General features: G+C 43.4%; 1 protein-coding gene across 2 annotated transcripts; it reads left to right on the plus strand.

The window, feature by feature from the left end:
- Positions 1 to 3,179: 3,179 nt before the first annotated feature.
- Positions 3,180 to 18,950, plus strand: LOC128758225 (juxtaposed with another zinc finger protein 1). Of its 2 annotated transcripts, none has more exons than XM_053864157.1 (5): positions 3,180 to 3,422; positions 10,914 to 10,986; positions 12,145 to 12,350; positions 14,798 to 14,967; positions 16,482 to 18,950. In XM_053864157.1, exons 1-5 carry the CDS (start codon positions 3,308 to 3,310, stop codon positions 16,656 to 16,658), a joined length of 741 nt encoding a protein of 246 aa, XP_053720132.1. In that variant the 5' UTR covers positions 3,180 to 3,307; the 3' UTR covers positions 16,659 to 18,950. The 2 variants fall into 2 exon arrangements, with proteins under 2 accessions (XP_053720132.1, XP_053720133.1); XM_053864158.1 differs by having other exon boundaries at positions 12,145 to 12,341; positions 16,482 to 18,943.
- The last annotated feature ends 495 nt before the right edge of the window (positions 18,951 to 19,445 follow it).

A 19,445-nucleotide genomic window follows, 5' to 3' on the forward strand; every position in this document is an offset into this window, starting at 1 on the left:
AAGGTTATAGTTGTATGGTTTTAAACTTGGGTAAGCAGTGTATTGTGATAGTTTTAGTAAAACAAATATTGTTTAAAAATCTAAAAAATTTGATAAAAACTTTCTGACTTTATAGATAAACTTCTTCAAGTATCATAAGTGGAAAAAAATTATAATATTATTTAACATCTATATATCATAAAGAGTCTATAAACATAACTATATTTGTACTACAGGGAATTGGTAATATATTGTACATGCATATCACTCCACAACTACAGAAAAAGTATTAGAAATATGTGATAATAGCATTAGTTGATCCCCAAAAGTTGCCTTAATGCCACTAAGCCAATGTTCCGCTAGTCTGCAGGGAGAAAGCCACAGCACAAGTTGAATGAAATAAGACACAGATATTGTTTTTGGTCCACTTCCCATTGACCTAATGTTCCGTCCTTATATGGTCAGATGTTCCGGCGCTCCAGCCAGGCCGGGACAGAACAGAGGGATCTGCTTTTGTTGTCGTTCAAGAGTGAAATTGGACCAAGCCCTACTGACTCATCCTCCACCAATGGCTCAAGTCTGCTAGTTCTGGTAGCCAGGGCAACGCAGAGAAATAGGAAGTTGAGATGATGTCACTTTATGTTTTGAGCTCTTCCCCCAATGTGATTCAGAGTTGTGTGTTTGGTGAAGATTAGAGTGAGTTTGTGTGTGTGTGTGTGTGTGTGTGTGTGTGTGTGTGTGTGTGTGTGTGTGTGTGTGTGTGTGTGTGTGTGTGTGTGTGTGTGTGTGTGTGTGTGTGTGTGTGCAGCACAGTGAAGTGTATGGACTGTGCCAGGAAGTCTTTAGTTGGTGCCCTGGAGCACATTGCATTGAGGATTAGAACTATAACTCAGTGGTTATACCAGCCATTACATCTGGCATACTTACACCAAGGTGGCTTTTAATGGCCAGACGAGGAGCTTAAGAGAGGCGCGTGCTCTGAGCTTGATGTCACCTAGTTTGTGATAAAATAATGCAGGCATTTCAGGGCACAGGTCCAACAGGCGCCTGACCAAAACTTCGTTGTATTCATCGTGGTGAAACCGCATATTCAAATATTTCAATCCGCTAAAGTAGGTGATGAAACATGCACAATCACGAAGCGCAGAGGCCTCAGGATGGCTCCTGAAATACAGTGATGCATTCACCAACAAGTCTCTCTCTGAGATCCAGCGAGAATAAATAAGAATCAATGTTTCCCCTCGCTCCCGACACATGCTTCTACTTTTAATTTATGTAAGGTTATAGCGAACTGCGTCAATGTCCGAAATCTACTCGTGTCAATGTTTGTGTCTAATGAGTGTGTTTATGCTGTATGGCTCTAGTGTGGATGAAGGAGCACCTGACGGAGCCGCTGATGTCACTGACTCTGATTCTGCATGTGTGAGTTTGTGAGTAATGGTGATGTCAGTTGTTTCTCCTTCTGGTTTTAATTTGGCGTCACTAATCAGTTCAATTCATATTTTTGTTTGTTTGTTTTCAGTGTTTTTTTTTTTTAATGGGAGAATCTTTCTTGGTGCACTCTGAGTGTATTTGCGAAGTCGCTGCCCCAGTGGTTTATAGTGGGCTATTTTAAAGCTCAGGTTCAACACAGACCAGACGGCCCCGGTTAATTGACCGCAGTAATTTAGGACATTCTTTTTTCTCTTAGATCCACACATGAGGTGCAGGCAGGATGCGATGTGGGTCCAGAAAAGAGGTTAGCTAAAATAAATGAATAAATATCAAAACAGTGATAATGAAAGCGGTTGCAGTCAGCTTTTAAATACCAGTATTGAACACAGACGGAAGTCAGAAACAGGAAAGACAAGCAGCACTATCTGGCAGCGAGGACTGTGAAGCTTCCAGTGGCGCGAGCTTTATTGCTGTGTGCATAGCTGCTGACGATGACTGAAGAAACAGGAAGGGTGAGAAGAATCATGGCTGACGATTTTAGATGTGATGGCAGATGCAAGATGCAGGAGCTTCTGGGACCAAAGTTAAGGCCACGTGTAAAAAACAGACCCACACCAGTTGACTCGCTATTCCCATCATACACTGCAGCAACATTAATAGAGCCAAAGGCTTAAATCAAATGTTATCAAGTGTTCCTGGTTAAAAAAGGCTCACTCTCTGAAAATTCAATAAATTTTAATGCAATTTTTGGCCCGTCGCTTTCTCTTGGTTTTGAGCTTGGAACTCTCAGTGATCAAGTTTGACACTTAAAGTGCAGGGTGTCTCAGTCTGGTGGCGAAATGCAGCAAATATTGATATCAGTCAGATGCCAAGAAATACAAGGCCGGTACTCGTGATGCAGATACTTGTAAAAATAAGCCCACGCTTGACTCTTGCATGGTGCAAATAGGAATCATTTTCATTGCCAGACCATAACTGTAGTTATCAACCATGTCAGCTTATACAGGAACCAAGATGGCCTCTCATGAAGGGTTTTTATTCCCGAAAACATTTGTCATTGTCAAAATGTTCCTGCTAGTAATAATTAAATAACGACAAATATTTAAAAAAGGAGTATAGCTCCGGGTGTTTTCACAAAGTTTTTCAAATATGACTCACTCATTAAGGGTGGTCCTTTAATTCACTTTTCTGCGTCCTTGGAGACATTAAAGCTCCGGTTTCAGGGATTTTCTGGTCAGTTGCTTTGCTGGAAATGAACACGTTCACATATTTTTCATGATGAGGGACGCTATTTATATAATTTTTCCTTTTAATAACTGTAGAAAAACGCCACGTTAACCTATGAATGAGTCATGAATTGCATCCATAATGCAGAATCTTTGCTGAATCTCAAGGTGGAGTTTCTTGCTAGGTTTAGCCTCTGGTGTTACGGCATCTATCGATTTTGTTTGTAAGTGATGGGACAGATAAGCGTTTTCTGTGGGTGTAATATTAGTTCACATGCTGAATGGTTTCACATAGTCTCCCCATTGACGTTGCTATAGGGAATGACGCATTCACTCAGTGTGTTTTGTTCCCAAGCGACAGAGATATGACTGCAATCGATGTCTTCAATTAAAGACGTCTATATCATGTACTTTTCGCTGTGATTTATTTCCATTTCAGGAGGTGTCGCGCGCCCCAGGTAAGCGGGTCATGACGTAGGTGCCAGCAGCCAGCCCTCCCCCACTGTCTCGCTCTCCTCCCAGCTGCGTCCGCCGCTGTCCTGTCTGGCAGCCCGGTGTCTGCTCCGCTCTGCCCCGCTCCAACCCCCGGACCCGAAGCCTTCGCCTCCACGTTCACCGCCCCCAGCTCCCAGAACCCTCTTCCCGGTCTATGCACCACCACCGGAAACATGACGGGCATCGCTGCTGCTTCCTTCTTCTCCAATTCCTGCAGGTTCGGGGGCTGCGGGCTCCAGTTCGAGTCCCTGGCCGAGCTCATCGTCCACATCGAGGACAATCACATCGGTGAGTCGGGAGAGCTAGGTGGCTAACGGTTAGCATTCCGCTATTCCTGCAGCTCGCTTCCGCCGGAGCCGCTTTTTTTCACCGCAGCTTCTGACTGCTACTTCATGCGGCAGGCCGCGGATAGCGTTCTTTAACACCGGACCACAGTTTATTTCGCATGCTTTCACCCGCTCGCTACCTATCGCAGAGTCCGAGGCCGCCTAGGTGTCACTAGCATCCCGAGCGGTTCCCAGTGTGTTGACTTCCCGGGCCTGATGTGGCGCAGCCGGACTCCGCTCAGTCGAGCATCCCCCTCCCTGGAAGCCTGCGGTTTTTGACACCCGTAACTTGAAAAGTCACGCTTTCCGGTGAGATCCAATGATGTAGGTGTCACTGAAGTGACCATTGACACAGTTTGGGTTGCACAGACAGGTCCACTAGCTTCAACTTGTTGCGCAGCCTTACACTTTATTTTGATATTATGGAAGGAGTTGAGGTTAATCCATGATTCACAAGCCTTCAAAGCTTCATATCGACAACAATTTTCATGCTGCTTGCTTCGCATCTTGCTTGTCCCGCTAATGCAATAACGCCGCGCAACACATGAGTTATTAACGTGTAACAAGCCGAATGAGGGTGAATCATTATTTCTGTCCCGCATCGTCCACTGGAGGGAATCTGAAAGCGAACGATGAGGAGGTTCTTAATTGAGTTGGTTGCCATGGCAACTGTGTAAAGAGCGTATGGGGGCGGGGGTCAGTACATTGGTTTATTTATTGCACACCTGCCATCTTAGCAACAAAGAACGCTTCCAGGCTGAGCGCGTGTCGTGACACATCAGATGTCATCATCTGCGCTTTGGATGCAGCACGTCAACTTTGACCTTTCGTCACTTGCACTTCATGTTCTAAAGAATACTTGTTAAGCAACTGTAAATGTGCTGTATTGTCATTTTTTTAAATCTGTGTTATCACATCACTCTTTGCCACCTGGAAGCACCTGTGATGTGTTTTGATTTTCAGCTGCCTTGCTGTTTTGTGTCACGATGTGTTGTCAGTATGAATATTGTCAAGTTCTGACATGTTTTTGTGAGACGTTTATTTTTCTACAGCATGGATGAATAGGGTCTAAGTATGTCGAAACAATGGAGCAAAATCTGAAAAAGGAGATGCAGTTTTCCCACTTCTGTGAATTATGACTGCAATATTAATATAAGCAACAGATGCTGTATGTCCAACTGATGAACTGATAGCAGTTTACAGCAAAATAGCAACACAAATTGTGGAGGAAAAAAACAATGGCTTGATAAGGTAGTTGAAAGCAGATATTTGATATTGTCCCATGAATTCTGCAATAGCAATGTGATTGGCCTACGTTCCAATCATGATTACAATAAAAAAATATTTAAAATGTTCCAAAAAATAATTTATTTAAGTGCTTAGATTGCCACATAAAACAGGGAAAGTGGAAAAAATGCACAAAAGTACTGCAATATGGGGGGGGGGAAAGGGCAGCAGATGCCTCTTTCTAAATGAAAAGACACGTGCATCACTTGAAATCAGGCCCCCTATAATGAATCCGTCCTTTTAGCCAAGCTCCCCTAATCACACGTGTGTGTGTGTGTGTGTGTTGATATATGACCCATCTGGCTCCCAGCTTGACCTTTGACTCCGACCCCCAGCTGAGGAGAAAGACAGTTAACCAGCCACGCTACTTAGATTAATGAAAAAAATCCCTCTGTGGGCCCCATTTCGCTGGAGTTGTCATCAGCACCGTGGAAAACCAACCCTTCTGATCGGTGTGACTGATGGGAAGGATTTTGGCAAGAACTGTGTGTTTGTGGTCTTTGACTTTCACTTCCTCTCCTATTTTTGGTGTGTTGAAGTTGATCATGAGTGTAGAGATAAGCAGATATGGTCCTCTGATGTCATTTGATGGAGATGAAAGAAGTGTCTTTGCTGATAAAGGGGATAGCTGAGATTGCTTTGCTTCCTGCTGGTGGAAATAGAGTCGCTTTAAATCCAGTTGAGGAGACAGGCTGCGTGCGTCAGGAGGCGGTGTCGGCTGTCTGTAATGACAACACTGCTCTCTTGTGGTGCAGTGAAGTCTGTGGACCATCTCAGTCGTCTGGCCTCCAGCCACCGCTGACACAACAAAGGTGCCAGCAAACAGAAGTAGACGCCAGATGAATCTGTCACGATAAAGTGGTGTAATGTGCCAGTGACCTCACCCATCCAGAACAAGATAAAAAAAAGTCCAAAGACAAGAACCCGCTGTTGAGATCACAGCTGCATGCGAGAGGAAGTGGGTTTGATGAGTTGTGTTTACTGTGGCGCTTGGTTGATGCCGCCTTTTGTGTGGTGACTTGAGGTAACGTTTGAGGAATGTGGTGATCTCAGGAGGCCCGCTGTTGTGTTCTCACCTGCACAAGCACATACCTGCCTGCTACCTCAACAAAGGAGCACAGATTGTAAGAGGAAGACAGATCAACAGGCAGATTTAAAGGGCACAAAAGTGAGTGGTGAGGTAGCCCATTACATGTAGATTTGCTGTCTCAATGGCAGGACGCAACATCAAACTGAATACTTTATAGGTAGTAATGCTACCATATGCACTCTTCATTGAGTGTCCTATAGTTGTTAAAAACCCACACTGAAACTCCTTAATCATGAACAGAAATGATCAAAACTATCTTGATGGTTAAGTGTAAAGTGGGTAGTTTTAGGGGAAAATGTGCGGGGGATATTCCAGAATATGGATTTATTCTGTTGTGGTCACAAAAATAAGACATTGAATTTACATGTCAATCAGTCAAGCAGTGTGGAAGTAATTTTCTCCCATTGTTAATGAAATAATGACTATCAAACTGCTGCAAGATCAACAATATCTCACAGGTTTACTCCAACATTCATTCATTACAGTACATGCTGCTTGTAGATTAGAGCCAGTACAGTGCTACCGTCAATTTTCTTTTACAGGCCAACAGTCAAATATTCTCTGCATTGGTAAACAATGGCTATGTGCTCTGATTTGTGATGAGTACATGATGTATATGTACCTGTATTGCAGGGTTGATGAAACAGTGTCCTATTTTGTAGAGTCCAACAGATGGCGCTCCTGGTTTAGAAATGATGTGAAGTTTAATTGAGTTACTTGTTCAAGTCCAAACATTTTACAGCAGACAGTGCCATCTGGTGGCCTCTGAAAATCAGGACATTGTTTCATGAAACCTCATCATCTCTTCAGTACTGTTCATCTACCCATCACTAGCTGTGGATTCTACCTGCACTAGCAGCATTGGACCTTCTACACTGGGAAATAATAGCATGGGAGAGTTCTCAACAGTTTTTGTTCATTATTTTATGGTAGACCATTAAGGAGGACCATGAAAGATCTACAATGTGCTCTGAATTTGTCTACATGTTACATGTTACAAACAAGGTTCTTGTCCAGGTCTTTGCTTGCCTTTTGAAGGTGTTGGCTCTTTAGATTTGGCGATTTGGCCATCAAGCTGGTTAGCATAGCACAGGATGCAACAGTCACAAATTAAATATCGACGTAGTGCACTCAAAATATTGGCAGTCTCGCAATGAAATATTGCAATGTTTCAGTGTATTGACATTTCCTCACAGCTCAGATCCCACAAAGATAGCTCACTAGTCCATCATGGGATTCTCATGGCTGCCTATTTGGCTTTTAGCTGAAGGAAATTCAGGGATCAGACTTCCATGATAACATATATAAAGAAAGTGTCGCTCAGGTGTCACTTTCTTGACTCCTTCATCTGCCAGACAAACCCACTCACGTGGTATAGCCAGGACTTTTGATGAGTTTCTGCTTATTTTCCATTAATGTACACGGTTTAACTAGTTTCAGATTCTTTGCTTTTATGATGTTTTGCTTTCATCGGCTCGTAGCAGTTGCATACCAATCCCTGAGCTGGACAAGTGCACTAGTTTCTGGCCTCAAATGTGCCAGCAAAAGCAACACAGACGTGAAAGAATCTTGGTAACCCAGAGTGGCTGCAAGCCAACCTGAAACTATGACATAATGCTGATAAAAGCTGCTGACACTTTGGAATGATGAGGATCTTACTCATCAAACATGGGCTGGTTGATTAAGTGAACTCGGATAACCCTGACACACATTCTTAACATACAGTCGCTGGATCCACTGGCGTCACTGTTCCAACCGCTCATCGAGAAAGTATTCCAGCTCTCAATCGCCACTGCAATAAATGAGTTGGCAATATTTGCAATGGCCAGCAGCTAAAAGAAATCACGGCCAAAACACGCACCCTGGGCCGCGCTGCTGCGGGAGAAATGGTCGGCATTTTTTGGCCTGTCTCAGGTGGTGACACAGGAACGTGTGTTGGCGTGAGAGCCAGCATTTTCTCCATACTTCCCAAATGACCTGTGAGGGTGTAGCGGAGCAATTACCGGACCGGCATCTCGCAGTGGGAACTGTAGACGCTCTCTTTTCACGCCACACTTGCCTCCGCACAGACGCGGGGTCACACGTCGTCGCTCGGCGGAAGCGCCCCACAACGCTCTGGGAAGTGTAATTACAGTGTACAAGTGTGCAGTCCCTCCCTCTCGCTGTCCTGCGCCTCTCCTCCGCTCACCCTTCATCCGGTTGCCTGCTGCTCCCAAACACGTTAAAAAGCTCTCCGCGGCTTAATTAGCAGCCTGCAAAACAGGCCGTGCATTCTTGGGCGGATTTTTGACACGTACGAGGACACACCTTTCGCATGTGTAAATACATGTGACCCTCGCACTTCCAGTGTGCAACAACAGGGGGCAGCAATGTTCCGCTGGTAGACATGTTCCTACTTCCTAAGACTTGATTTTCCTGGCTTCCTTTGATAATAAAATTGGAACCAATGTGCTTGAATAAGCTGCCTCTTGGTGTTGAACAATTATAATGTAGCACATTAAATATAATGGACAGGGCATTCGAGTCCAGTGATAATTGGGGAATAGCCAGAGGCTGCATTGAAATGGACTTCATTGAAGCAGGAGTGCATAAATGTAAGTGTGTGTCAGCGGGTTGCTTGTGAACTGGCTGAGGGATCAGTAGTGTAGGAGCTTCCTGTCCTGCTAGGTGAGTGGAAGTCATAAAGTCTGAGAACATTCACTGCACTGTTTCGCTCTGCACCTTACAAACATATGAACCTGAAACACGCCTCTGCCATCCTGCTGCTGCGTCAAGTTACTCTCGGGGTTTTTGTTGCGCACAATTCCAAATTTGTTTGTGTGTCGAACCACACAGACCAGAAGTGAATTCTGTGGCTTACTAGTGTGTGCCGTGGGTCAGGTTTCTACTTCGTTGTTGCCCTCAGTTTTTCAGGGCAAATGACCATCCAGGATGGTTTGATCAATGGCGCATTCTCTGTAATTACTCAGCCCTGTAAGTACAGTGCCATGTGAGTTGCATTCCGATTCTCTGTGTGAAGTAGTTGAGAACCATTGGTCTTAAGAATGCTGCCAAGTGTTGTACTATGTTTGTGTCGCTCCATCAATTGTTGAGTGAGTGTAATTCAGAGTGATAGATCCGGCAGAATTAGCACATCAATATTTTTAAAATGTTCAACAGCAGTGTTGTGCAGCCACACCACTTTCAATCTGAGCAGCAGGTAGGATTATTAAGGCCCAGCTATAAAACACTGTCAAAGACCACCAATGTGGACCACCTCTTGTGTGCGTGTCTGTGTGGGCTTGTTTATCCCACTTTGTGGGGACCAATTTTTGACAGAAGACCTTCCTTGTGAGGACTGTATGACTTTGTGGGGACATTTGGCTGGACCCCACAAGGTAAAGCCTCAATTTGAGGATGATTACTTAAAAAGAACTGCGTCATAAGTGGGTTTCAGTTTGGGTCAGAGCCATTTGTTTTGGATGCTTAGGTTGAGAGTCTGGGGAAAGCATTGTGTGAATGAGAATCCTCACAATGTCCCCACAAGACATTTACACTTATGAGTGTGTGTGTTTGAGCTTCAGCCGCTGCTGCTTTTGTAGTTGCTTTGTTGACAGCTCTTTTTTTAACTCCCTCTCAGTCGGTGTGTCCAGCACATATGTGTTACCAGAAGACATTGTCCCATGTCTTCTTGGTGTTCTTTTGAGCTGTGTGATGTCCTCCCTCTTTGCTAATTATGAAGTGTGTGGCGTGGCAAAGTAAAAAAAAATACTAATAATAATAATAACAACAAAATAAGAAAAAATCTTGTGGAGTTTTTATATACATATATGAGCATTAAAAACTGTCGGGAAGGATGACTGACGTCATCTTATGAACGGCACACTTCAAGATGGCTCCATATGGAACCCAGCGGTGCCAAGTGCATTATAACTGCGCAGGCGTCGACTACATCCTTCTTGACTTTACTGCTGTTACCATGATCGATGCATGGTGTGACATCACCAGCAAGCAACAGGCCATATTCGTTAAAAAGGCTCCCATTTTCGTTGTTATGACAAGGTTTAATATGTTGTGACACTTTTTTTTTTATGTTAAATGTAAGTGTTTTTAAATAATGGAAATCTCACACAGCAATATATATTGTGATGTCATCAGAAGGTGACCAGGACAGATGTTGTTGCCTAGCTGCGTGAAGTTTATTGCACATTATACACTTAGAGCTCGGTTTATATACTACTCTGAGTAGTAAGTAAGTAAGTATAAACCAATTGAAATACACAGTATAGTACACATATAAACACGATGATCCTGACTGGTGTTGACTAGGAATGACCATGGTCTATGAATTATCCAACTATCAAAACTACCATCTGCTCCTCGCTTTAAAGATGAAAATGAATGTGCAACGCATTTTTCCATAATTGTGTACTATTACAGAGACGTTTAAATGGGTCTTTTAAGTGGCTGGAAATGAATACCAAAGACTTGGAGTAGAGCTGCTGCTTCTTTGTGTGGAGAGAAGGGCATTTAACAATGTCTTTATTGGTTCCACTTGTAAGGACATTCAACTGGGATGAAACCAGGACTCCATGGAGGTCTGGTCTTGGGTGTCAAAAGAAAGGGTGTTTGGAGGTCCCACCTGTGACTCATATATAGATATATCAGCAATTGTACGTGGGTTCCGTGGAGGCCCATATACATTTTTATTTGAATTCCGCGGACTACTCCTGAGTCCCACACTAGATGGCACTCCAACTTCACACACTGACTTGCTCCAGCTGTTTTGTGGAATGAAAGGTGGAGCTTTGAAGTCCCTCACTATTTTCCTCAGGCAGTGGAAGTACTGAGAAACATTCATCTAACATTGTCGCCGCATTCAGCGCTGATCGAACAGCATCATTGTAGAAGAGACGTGTAATAATGTGGCATTTGTATTCCTGGAGCATCATTGTAACAGAGAGGGCAGTGTGTAGAATATGCTGCCATCCATCAAGATGATAAGTGTGTGTCTGCGGTTTGGCTGTAGGACAGTGGTATGAGGCGAGTGTATTTTAGGCTGGGAGTGTGATTAACCTGATTCCTCCTGTGCTGCAGACACAGATCCCAGGGTTCTGGAGAAGCAGGAGCAGCAGCAGCCCACCTACCTGGCCCTCAGCTACATCAACAGGTACGCCGCCGTCTGCAGGGGGCCCCCTCGCTCCTTTCATGTGAAGGCACTTGGCTCCAGGCTTGCAGATAGGGTGACTGATGGCTCCTCATTGACAAAGCACTGACTCATCCGCAGACTGAAAACCACACAATCATCCGTGACTCCGAACAACGCCGCCACTGGCCAGACATTCCAGATTACGGCCTGTGTGTATATATCTTTGACAAGCGTGGTGAACCGATGTGCCAGTTCCTTCGCAAGATAGAGAAGTCTGATCGCTGCAAGCGCAACACACGGACATATATATATAGCTGAGAAAGGAGCATTCCAGTGTGTTGTAAATGTCATTGTTTTACAGTGTAATGATACAGCGACTCTACACTTACAGGGCGGCTCGGCTCACTCTTCTGCGCGGACGTTTAAGATGGAAGCTTAAAGCGTTCCAAATGATTGCAGTAAATGACTATATATGCTGGTTAAAGACCCCCCTGCTGTTCACTGTAGCACTGTTCCTGTAGGCGCTAATGGCATGGTAATAACAGTGAAGGTTTACCGTTGCAAGTACTTTTGATTCAATTGACCTAAATGTTAAGACAACATACCTTGTATACTACGTGTATTATTTCATTGTTATAATACATATTACATATACACACACTATTGTAAACCTGTAAAACTGTTATTACAGGTATATATATATATATATACATATATATATATATATATATGTAAAATGTGCCACAAATAAACCCCCAAAAGTTGTTATGTTATAGCAATGATTCATTTTCTTTATAATATAATGCAGTTCAAAACACACCACTTGAATAATGGTTTTAAAAAGTGCTGCAAATATATTGTCGAACATCAGGGACTAATTATGACTTCGAAGTTTTTTTAATGACTTTGAAATTGTTAAAATATGATGAGGAATTGAACTCCGAATCAGTTGTTTTTCGATGTCATGAGTCGGGCTGTGGTGTCTGATTTAGAGTTGATCGTGTTTCTTAGGCGTTTCTTTCTGACCACGGATCATAAAATCCATCAAACTGGCACTTAAAAAGAGGCAGTTTTATGCAGAAGCGCTGGCACTCTGCCCTCGCTGGTCTCTCCTGGCGTTTTGACATGGAGAATCTCCTCCGCTGGTGTTGAAGACTCATGTGGCTGGTGCCCCGGCAGGTTCATGACGGACGCTGCACGCCGGGAGCAGGAGACCATGAAGAAGAAGGCCACGCCCAAGCTGTCTTTGTCCATCTCCGGCGGCGTGTCCAGGAACAGCACAGCCACACCTCCCCGCCACACCAGCGGCAACCTGACGCCTCCCGTCACGCCACCCATCACCCCTTCCTCGTCCTTCCGCAGCAGCACACCCACAGGTACGACAGGTGTGTGTCCATGAGCGCGTGAGACCGGAGAAGATGGATGTGCGCTGTGAGAGATGGCTGCTGAAAGGGACTGATGCAAATATGCTGATCGGAAAAAAAAAAATACTGTCCCTCCACCTGCAGCGAATCAATCAAAGCCAGACTGTAGAGTGAAACGGAATGCTCTTCTATGAACCTGCTGGATACTAGGTTCAACCAGTGTCTGCTGCCATGTTTGGGTGTGCGTATGTGTGACTTGTTTGTGTGCAGGATTTGGTGACTCCTGCAGTGCACAGAGCAGTCAACACTCTGCTAATTACACAGCAGCTGTCACGCTGTGTGTTCGCATGGGGCCGTGTGTTGCACAGCTCAGAAGCAGATGTCCAATTCCAGCCCAAATGGTTCCAAACGTGGTGTTAGGTCTGGCCCGGTGCACGGCTGCAGACGCACACACACACACACACACGCTCTTTCAACATATGCCAGTGTACCATCCATTTCCTCATGCTGGGGCGCAGAGTTTCCTGTGAGATGGTGGGGGGTCAGTGGCCCTTTATGTTATGTGCGTGTGTGTGTGTGTGCAGGCATGTGAGTGGAAAAATATTCCACACTTAGCAAAGTACTTTCCAAGCTAAGCAATGGGGATCACTCCCACTTAATGATCTCTTTCTGTGTGCCAACCCCTGGTTTCCGAAGAGAAACACACACTCACAAAGCCTTCTGTTAAGACTGCGTGCTCTCAGGGATGTGACCTGTTTGTCAGCTCGCTGATTACAGGAATACTTGACACGCAATTGTGCTGAATCCCCACAAGTCAACACAACTTTCATCTGTGTGTCATTCAACACTCATCGCCTCACTGAATTTTTGATAATTTTTTTTCAACTGAGGCGTAGCAATGACAATCAGAATTTTTACACGGCACCTAACATTGACGCGATTCTGTCCAACCATGTGACTGCACATCTGTCCGTGCTGAAATGAGTAGTTACCATATACACGACTTCAATGTAGAACAGTCTTTTGTGATAATATGAGTTAAAATTATGAGGTAAACTTTTGTATTTTTATTTATTTAATTTTGTATTTATTTTGCTCTGTAACTGTAAACTCTTTTAGTATAGAAGATGAGCATTTAAGGAATTTATATTCATTTTTAAATCATTTTAATAATTTTTCCTTTGCATTTTTTTTTACTTGTGATTATGCTTGGTGTTCCGAGATAAATTGTCCACCCCCAAATAATTCAGTTGCACTGAAATATTTACGAGAAAAAAATAGTGATATTTTGCAGGAAGAATGACATTTCTGAGGGAGGGAAATATACAAATTATGAGCGGTTGAGCTGATGAGGTTTCTCAAAACTGTGGCCCCATTTTCAAACACCACTAGATGGCGCCATGATCTTTGAATAACATTTCAATAAAACCTCTTTGTCAACCCAGAGCACCACTTACTGACCTCTGAAGACAGGGACATTGTTTCATGAAGCCTCATCAGTATTGAAGTGTTGACAAGGTTTCATGAAACAGTGTCATGATTTTCAGAGGCCACCAGATGGCACTGTCTGCTGTAGAATGTTTGGACTTGAACAACTGTTTCAGGGAAAGCTCACATTGTTTCCAAACCAAGAGCACCATCTAGTGGCCTCTGAAAATTAGGACACTGTTTCATCAACCCTGCAAAAGTTTCATGATGCCTCATCTACCCATCACTACCCAGAGCACTTATCCTAGTGGTAGGTCTGCAATAACTTGTGAGTGGAACCACTCATTAGTTCAGTACTTGATAAATAAAGTGCTAGTACTATTAGTACTAGTAACTAATAGTACTTTATAAAAAAAATAGACAAACATCAATATGGTAATAAGCGACTTCGTTTAGCGAAATATTGATGTACTCAACTCAGAATTTTGACTGTCAAGTTGCACTGTCAAGTGTTTTGCAACGCCCCACCAGCATGTTGGAGCTATATTATAAACTACATTGTTGCATTTTGGGATGGAAAATAATCGCTCCGAAACACCGTAATGCTGCTTTGAATTGTGATGTGGTTGTCTTGGTGGAACCGGTTTTACATTATGAAGACGTTCCTCTCATAAAGCTCCTTCACTTTTCAAAGAGCCGTGTGTCTTTAGCTTTCATTCTGCTGTAGCTAGCACTGCTATCGCTTCATCACTGGGCTCATTGCAGCTTCATGTTTCTGTAACTCCTTTTCTTCTTGAATGTGTGTTGAAAAGGTTCTCTGTGATAAAACTGGTTATTATTTTAAAAAATAACAAATGAGTGAAAAATGGCTTTAGCCCTCAACAAGTCATAGGCGCTGATGAATGCGCTGTGTGCAGACAACTATTAACAGTGAGTGAGTTTCTTATCTTCTGAAATGGTGAATGTGTGACGCTGTTTGCTCTGGACTATATTTCATCACATCGATGACTCGGATTTTCCTCCTCTCGTCAACGTCGCAGGCAGCGAGTATGATGAGGAGGAGGTGGACTACGAGGAGTCGGACAGCGACGAGTCGTGGACCACGGAGAGCGCCATCAGTTCCGAGTCGATCCTCAGCTCCATGTGCATGAACGGAGGAGAGGAGAAACCGTTCGCCTGCCCCGTCCCCGGCTGTAAGAAGAGATACAAGGTAGGATCCAGCGCAGAGCCGAGTCACGGGCGGACGAGGTCTTGCGGTTTCTATTGAGGTCTACACTGGAGCTTTTGTCTTCCCTGCCTCACATGCTCTGAGAAAACACTCAAACAAAACAAAAGTACATCTGAGATGCCGAACCATTACGGGTTATAAATTCATCACCGTGTATTTGTTTTGGTTCACTTTCATTCGGGGGAGACACAAGCGCCTCATTCAGCTGTTTGATTCATGGACGGTGTGGGAACTGGGCCCAGGTCATCCCCAGGCAGGGACCAGGCTGAAAGGGTTCTGTTTTCACTTGCCGTGCCGGTGCACAGTCGCCTGAAATAACTGAGACCAATGCGGAATATTGATGTGCACTCTTTGTGTCCATGGTCAAAACAAGACTGGCAAGCTAGTGACGTTTGCTAGCTTTACTAGCAAGCAAATATCGATGCAATGTTCCAAATAATAAATATGGTAAAAACATTTAGAAAAATACATAAAGGGTCAAATTTTTGTACGATTATGACGTAATGGAAAATGAAAAAAAACAAATAAAACTAAAACATTGCTTTTATGTAATAATAATAACCATCATTATCATCGCTAAATGGCAGAACCCCCAAAAAAATAGTAACAAAGGGATGCACATAGTTTTATATATTAGACAGTCAGGGTAATAAATAAACAAGACAAAAAATTATAAAAAAACTGACTATAACTTGTTCTGAAATATAACCAAATAGATTGTTTGCTATCCTAAAGTAATAAAAATATTGTCTAACTTGCTGTTTAAGATTCTCTAATAAGAGTATTTATATTTTGTATATTTCCATTTTATTTTTATAAAAAAATATTGTTGTTAGCTGGCTAGTTAGCTAACTAGCCATTATTATTAATAATATAAGATACAAATTAGCATGCTAGCTCAAATTTGACTCCCTCTAAAATAAAGGAAACCAAGCTACACGGGATATGTGTAGTGCCACTGATGGCGTTACAGTCGGGATTGACATTGCGACATCTGAAAATTGTCTTTCTTCCGAGCAGCCTGATGTTTCCAACCCACAAAGTTAATGTTTTCCAGGTCCAAACTCAAAGTTTCATATCTTCAAATGGATGCAGGTCGTGACATGAGAGAACAGAGTCCTGCTCCAAGAATTTGTCTAGGATTTTCAAAAAGAGGCTTTTTATTGCTCAGCAACGTGCCGCTCGCTCGGCAGATGCTCAACATGATTAATGAGTGTCGGAATAGTCAGAGTGGTTTGGAAGGTCGGTGCTGGTCCCGACGCCGACATGTCTGACGCCACATCCAACAACTCCTGTTTGGTTCATGAGTCACTTTCGCGAGGTAATATCAGTTCTTCATGTTGAGGTTAGCTGTTTTCCTCTGTTAGCGTGTTAGCATGGTATGATAACGGCTGAGCCCTGCAGCCACACAGGAATGTTGAGGGTTCAAGTCCACTGTTTAGGATGCCACTTCTGCTTTAACACGTGGACCTGTTTGTCACCTTTGTCTCACGCAGAATGTGAATGGTATCAAATACCACGCCAAGAACGGCCACCGCACGCAGATCCGCGTGAGGAAGCCGTTCAAGTGCCGCTGCGGGAAGAGCTACAAGACCTCGCAGGGCCTGAGACACCACACCATCAACTTCCACCCGCCTGTGTCCACCGAAATTCTGCGCAAGATCCAAGGCTAGAGCTCCGAGTGACTCCTCGCCCACTTCAGTGCATGCTTTAAGTTGATCTTTCTGTTACCACCTTTTTTATACTCCTTATATCACCTTGTATTTTTTTTTATCTTCGTAGCGATTCATTGTTGTACATTTGCACATTCGTATATATATGTTCCTATCGTCTCTTCGCATTCGGTGCTAACTGTAAGACTAAGCAAGAGAAAGACAAAAAACAAACGCAGAGAAAGAGACAAAGTTGAGAAAGGAAAGCGGAGTTAAGCCCCTCCCTCCACCCAAAGTTGTTTCGACCTTTTAATTTAAACGTTAAATATTTCTATCGATATATGAACCACAGAAAGATGTATATAAATATATATAAGAAAAGTATTCATACATGAATAGTTACATTTATTTTTGAGCTTTATTTTGTATATGATTTTATTTCCGTCAGTGTTTCGTTTGAAAAAGTGTTTCTGCCATTCCGTAAGAGGCCAGTTGTGCGGAGTCCGTCTGTGACTGGTTCAGGGGGTCCATCGTATGAGCTCCCCCAAGTTCCGACAAACTAGCTCAGCGAGCGTACGTCACTTCCTGTCAGGAAGGACGCCTCGTTTGGTTCCTCACTGAACCGATCAAACTCAGACTCTGGCGCCCCTAGAGGTCAACATTTTAGGAGTGAATCCGAAGTGTTTTGTAGTCGCGCAGGAAGAGGGCTCTCCGCACCGAGGCGAACCGAACCGTGGCCCAGTCCTGATCCGCGTCACGTGCCGGGAGAGTGGAAGTGCCACGTTTGTATTCTCCAAGCTTCTCCATGATTGTTGCCAAGAGCTCTCCACTGCCAAACATCCACCATACCATGTGCCTGAGGACGAGGAGGGTCCGTACCGACCGCTCCCTCCATATCGCCAAACTTGTGGCTTCATATTTTCGCCTACGAGTGTTTTTACATTGAATGTTTTTCATGCATGAAACTGAAAGAGATTATTGTCTACAGCCGGTTTGTTTGGTTGTTTTTTTCGTTAGTTGTAGACCAAAGTGTTCCAGTAACGTTCCAAGTGTTAAGTACTGTAAGGAAGTGTCGTGTTTCCGGTGTCTGTGCCACTTCATCCTTCATGCCTTTACGGAAACCCGAGCGGTTTCTGGCCCGTGCCATTCGTTCTTGTCATTTCATGACGCACACGTTAGATTACGCCTCTGCTGGACGCACACCCTCCTCCCTACAGTCTCTTGTTGTTGCCCATCGCTAGGTACACGCCAGTTTGGTCCCTCAGTCCAAGTGTCTGGTCGACGCAACTCCACTGAGCCAATTTCACTTACATGATCACCATATTTATTTCGCCCCCAAATTTCTAAGAAAACATGGCGCTGAAATTTATTCAAAATGAAATCACTGTATCGTGTAAAAAAAAAAAAATTATGTTAACATCCATAATTCCCAATTTATGATTCAACCCAGTCATCGACAGCAGACACACAAAACTACCTAAAACTACAGTTCAATACAAGAAATAATGGTGATTATGCTCCAATATTTGACTGTAGCCAAAACTGTCTGACATCTGAAACAGAACGTTCCCCTGAGAACGCTGAGGAGGACTATACATCGTCGTATCTTTCCGAAAATGAACCGACACGTCTCGTTCGTCTGTGCATCAGAACCTTACAAAGCACAAAGTCCTTTGCTCCGAAGCCCAGATAAGCAGGACGGGATCAGGTTTCGGGTAACCCGGGAGTCACCCCCGGCTTTACTGTCTGAGTGCATCAGTCTCCCCGCCCAGGATCTGAGAAGAGACAGGCCGAGACGGACGGAGACAGAGCGTCTCCCATTTTCTGTCAAACACTCGTAAAATCCCATCCTTCACGGATGGACACCAGCGTCGCCGTGGCAACAGCAGCAGACGGGGGGGCGGCAGTATTAGGGGAGGCCGTGTGCCGCGAGTCAACCATGTACAGTGAATGTATCGTACCGTGTCTGTTCTTTAAATTATATTTTCATATGTAACGTGGAGACCAGTGTTTCCGTTTTTTTGTACGACAAGTTGTGAGCAGAGATGATGATGATGATGTCACACTGAAGCTAAGACCAGCTCCTTCAATGTAAACATCTGATCCAAGTGAATAAAAAGTCATTTGCTCTCAAATTTGGGGTTTTATTTTTGTTGTTGTTTATTTTTTTTAGACTTTAAGTTAGTTAAGGCAAGATGTGGCGATGTGACTTATTTTTGAGACGATTTGTGACTAATTTCACTTCAGTGTTTCTATTTGAACCCGTCCAACTGCTTATTTGCAATGACCAATCACTGGTGATATAAATATGTGCATGTTTCTTTTAAAAAAAACAATCTTTGCAAGTTTCAATAAATTATTCTTTTCCTCATCAGGTGCTAGCTTTTTCAAAACTTGCTTACCATTTGAATGTATTCCTTTCTCGCAATAATGACATTTTTTATGCTCTTATTTTGTTTTGTTTTTGTTTACAAATAACAAGTTGTGTTTATGTATTGTCAAATCTTTTTTTAAATTAATATTCCTAGTTTCGTTTAAGTTTTGTTTAAATGTTGTTGGACATTCTGTCACAAATATGGTACTTTTCCCACAGCTGAGTAAAAAATATAACTTGGTTTGCAATGTAACGAAATTATGGAAGGGATTTTGACAACAGAAAAAAAATGAAACAGCTAACTCAGATACTACACATGAAATGTATATCAAATGGTAATATTTTTCACTGCACCAGCTCCAGGTAAAATGAATGTTTCCAAAACCTCAGGAAGAGAGATGCAACAAAGATCATTGCTACGCAACCAAGTGTTC

Source organism: Synchiropus splendidus, chromosome 4 (assembly GCF_027744825.2).
Source record: "Synchiropus splendidus isolate RoL2022-P1 chromosome 4, RoL_Sspl_1.0, whole genome shotgun sequence".
NCBI lineage: Eukaryota > Metazoa > Chordata > Actinopteri > Syngnathiformes > Callionymidae > Synchiropus > Synchiropus splendidus.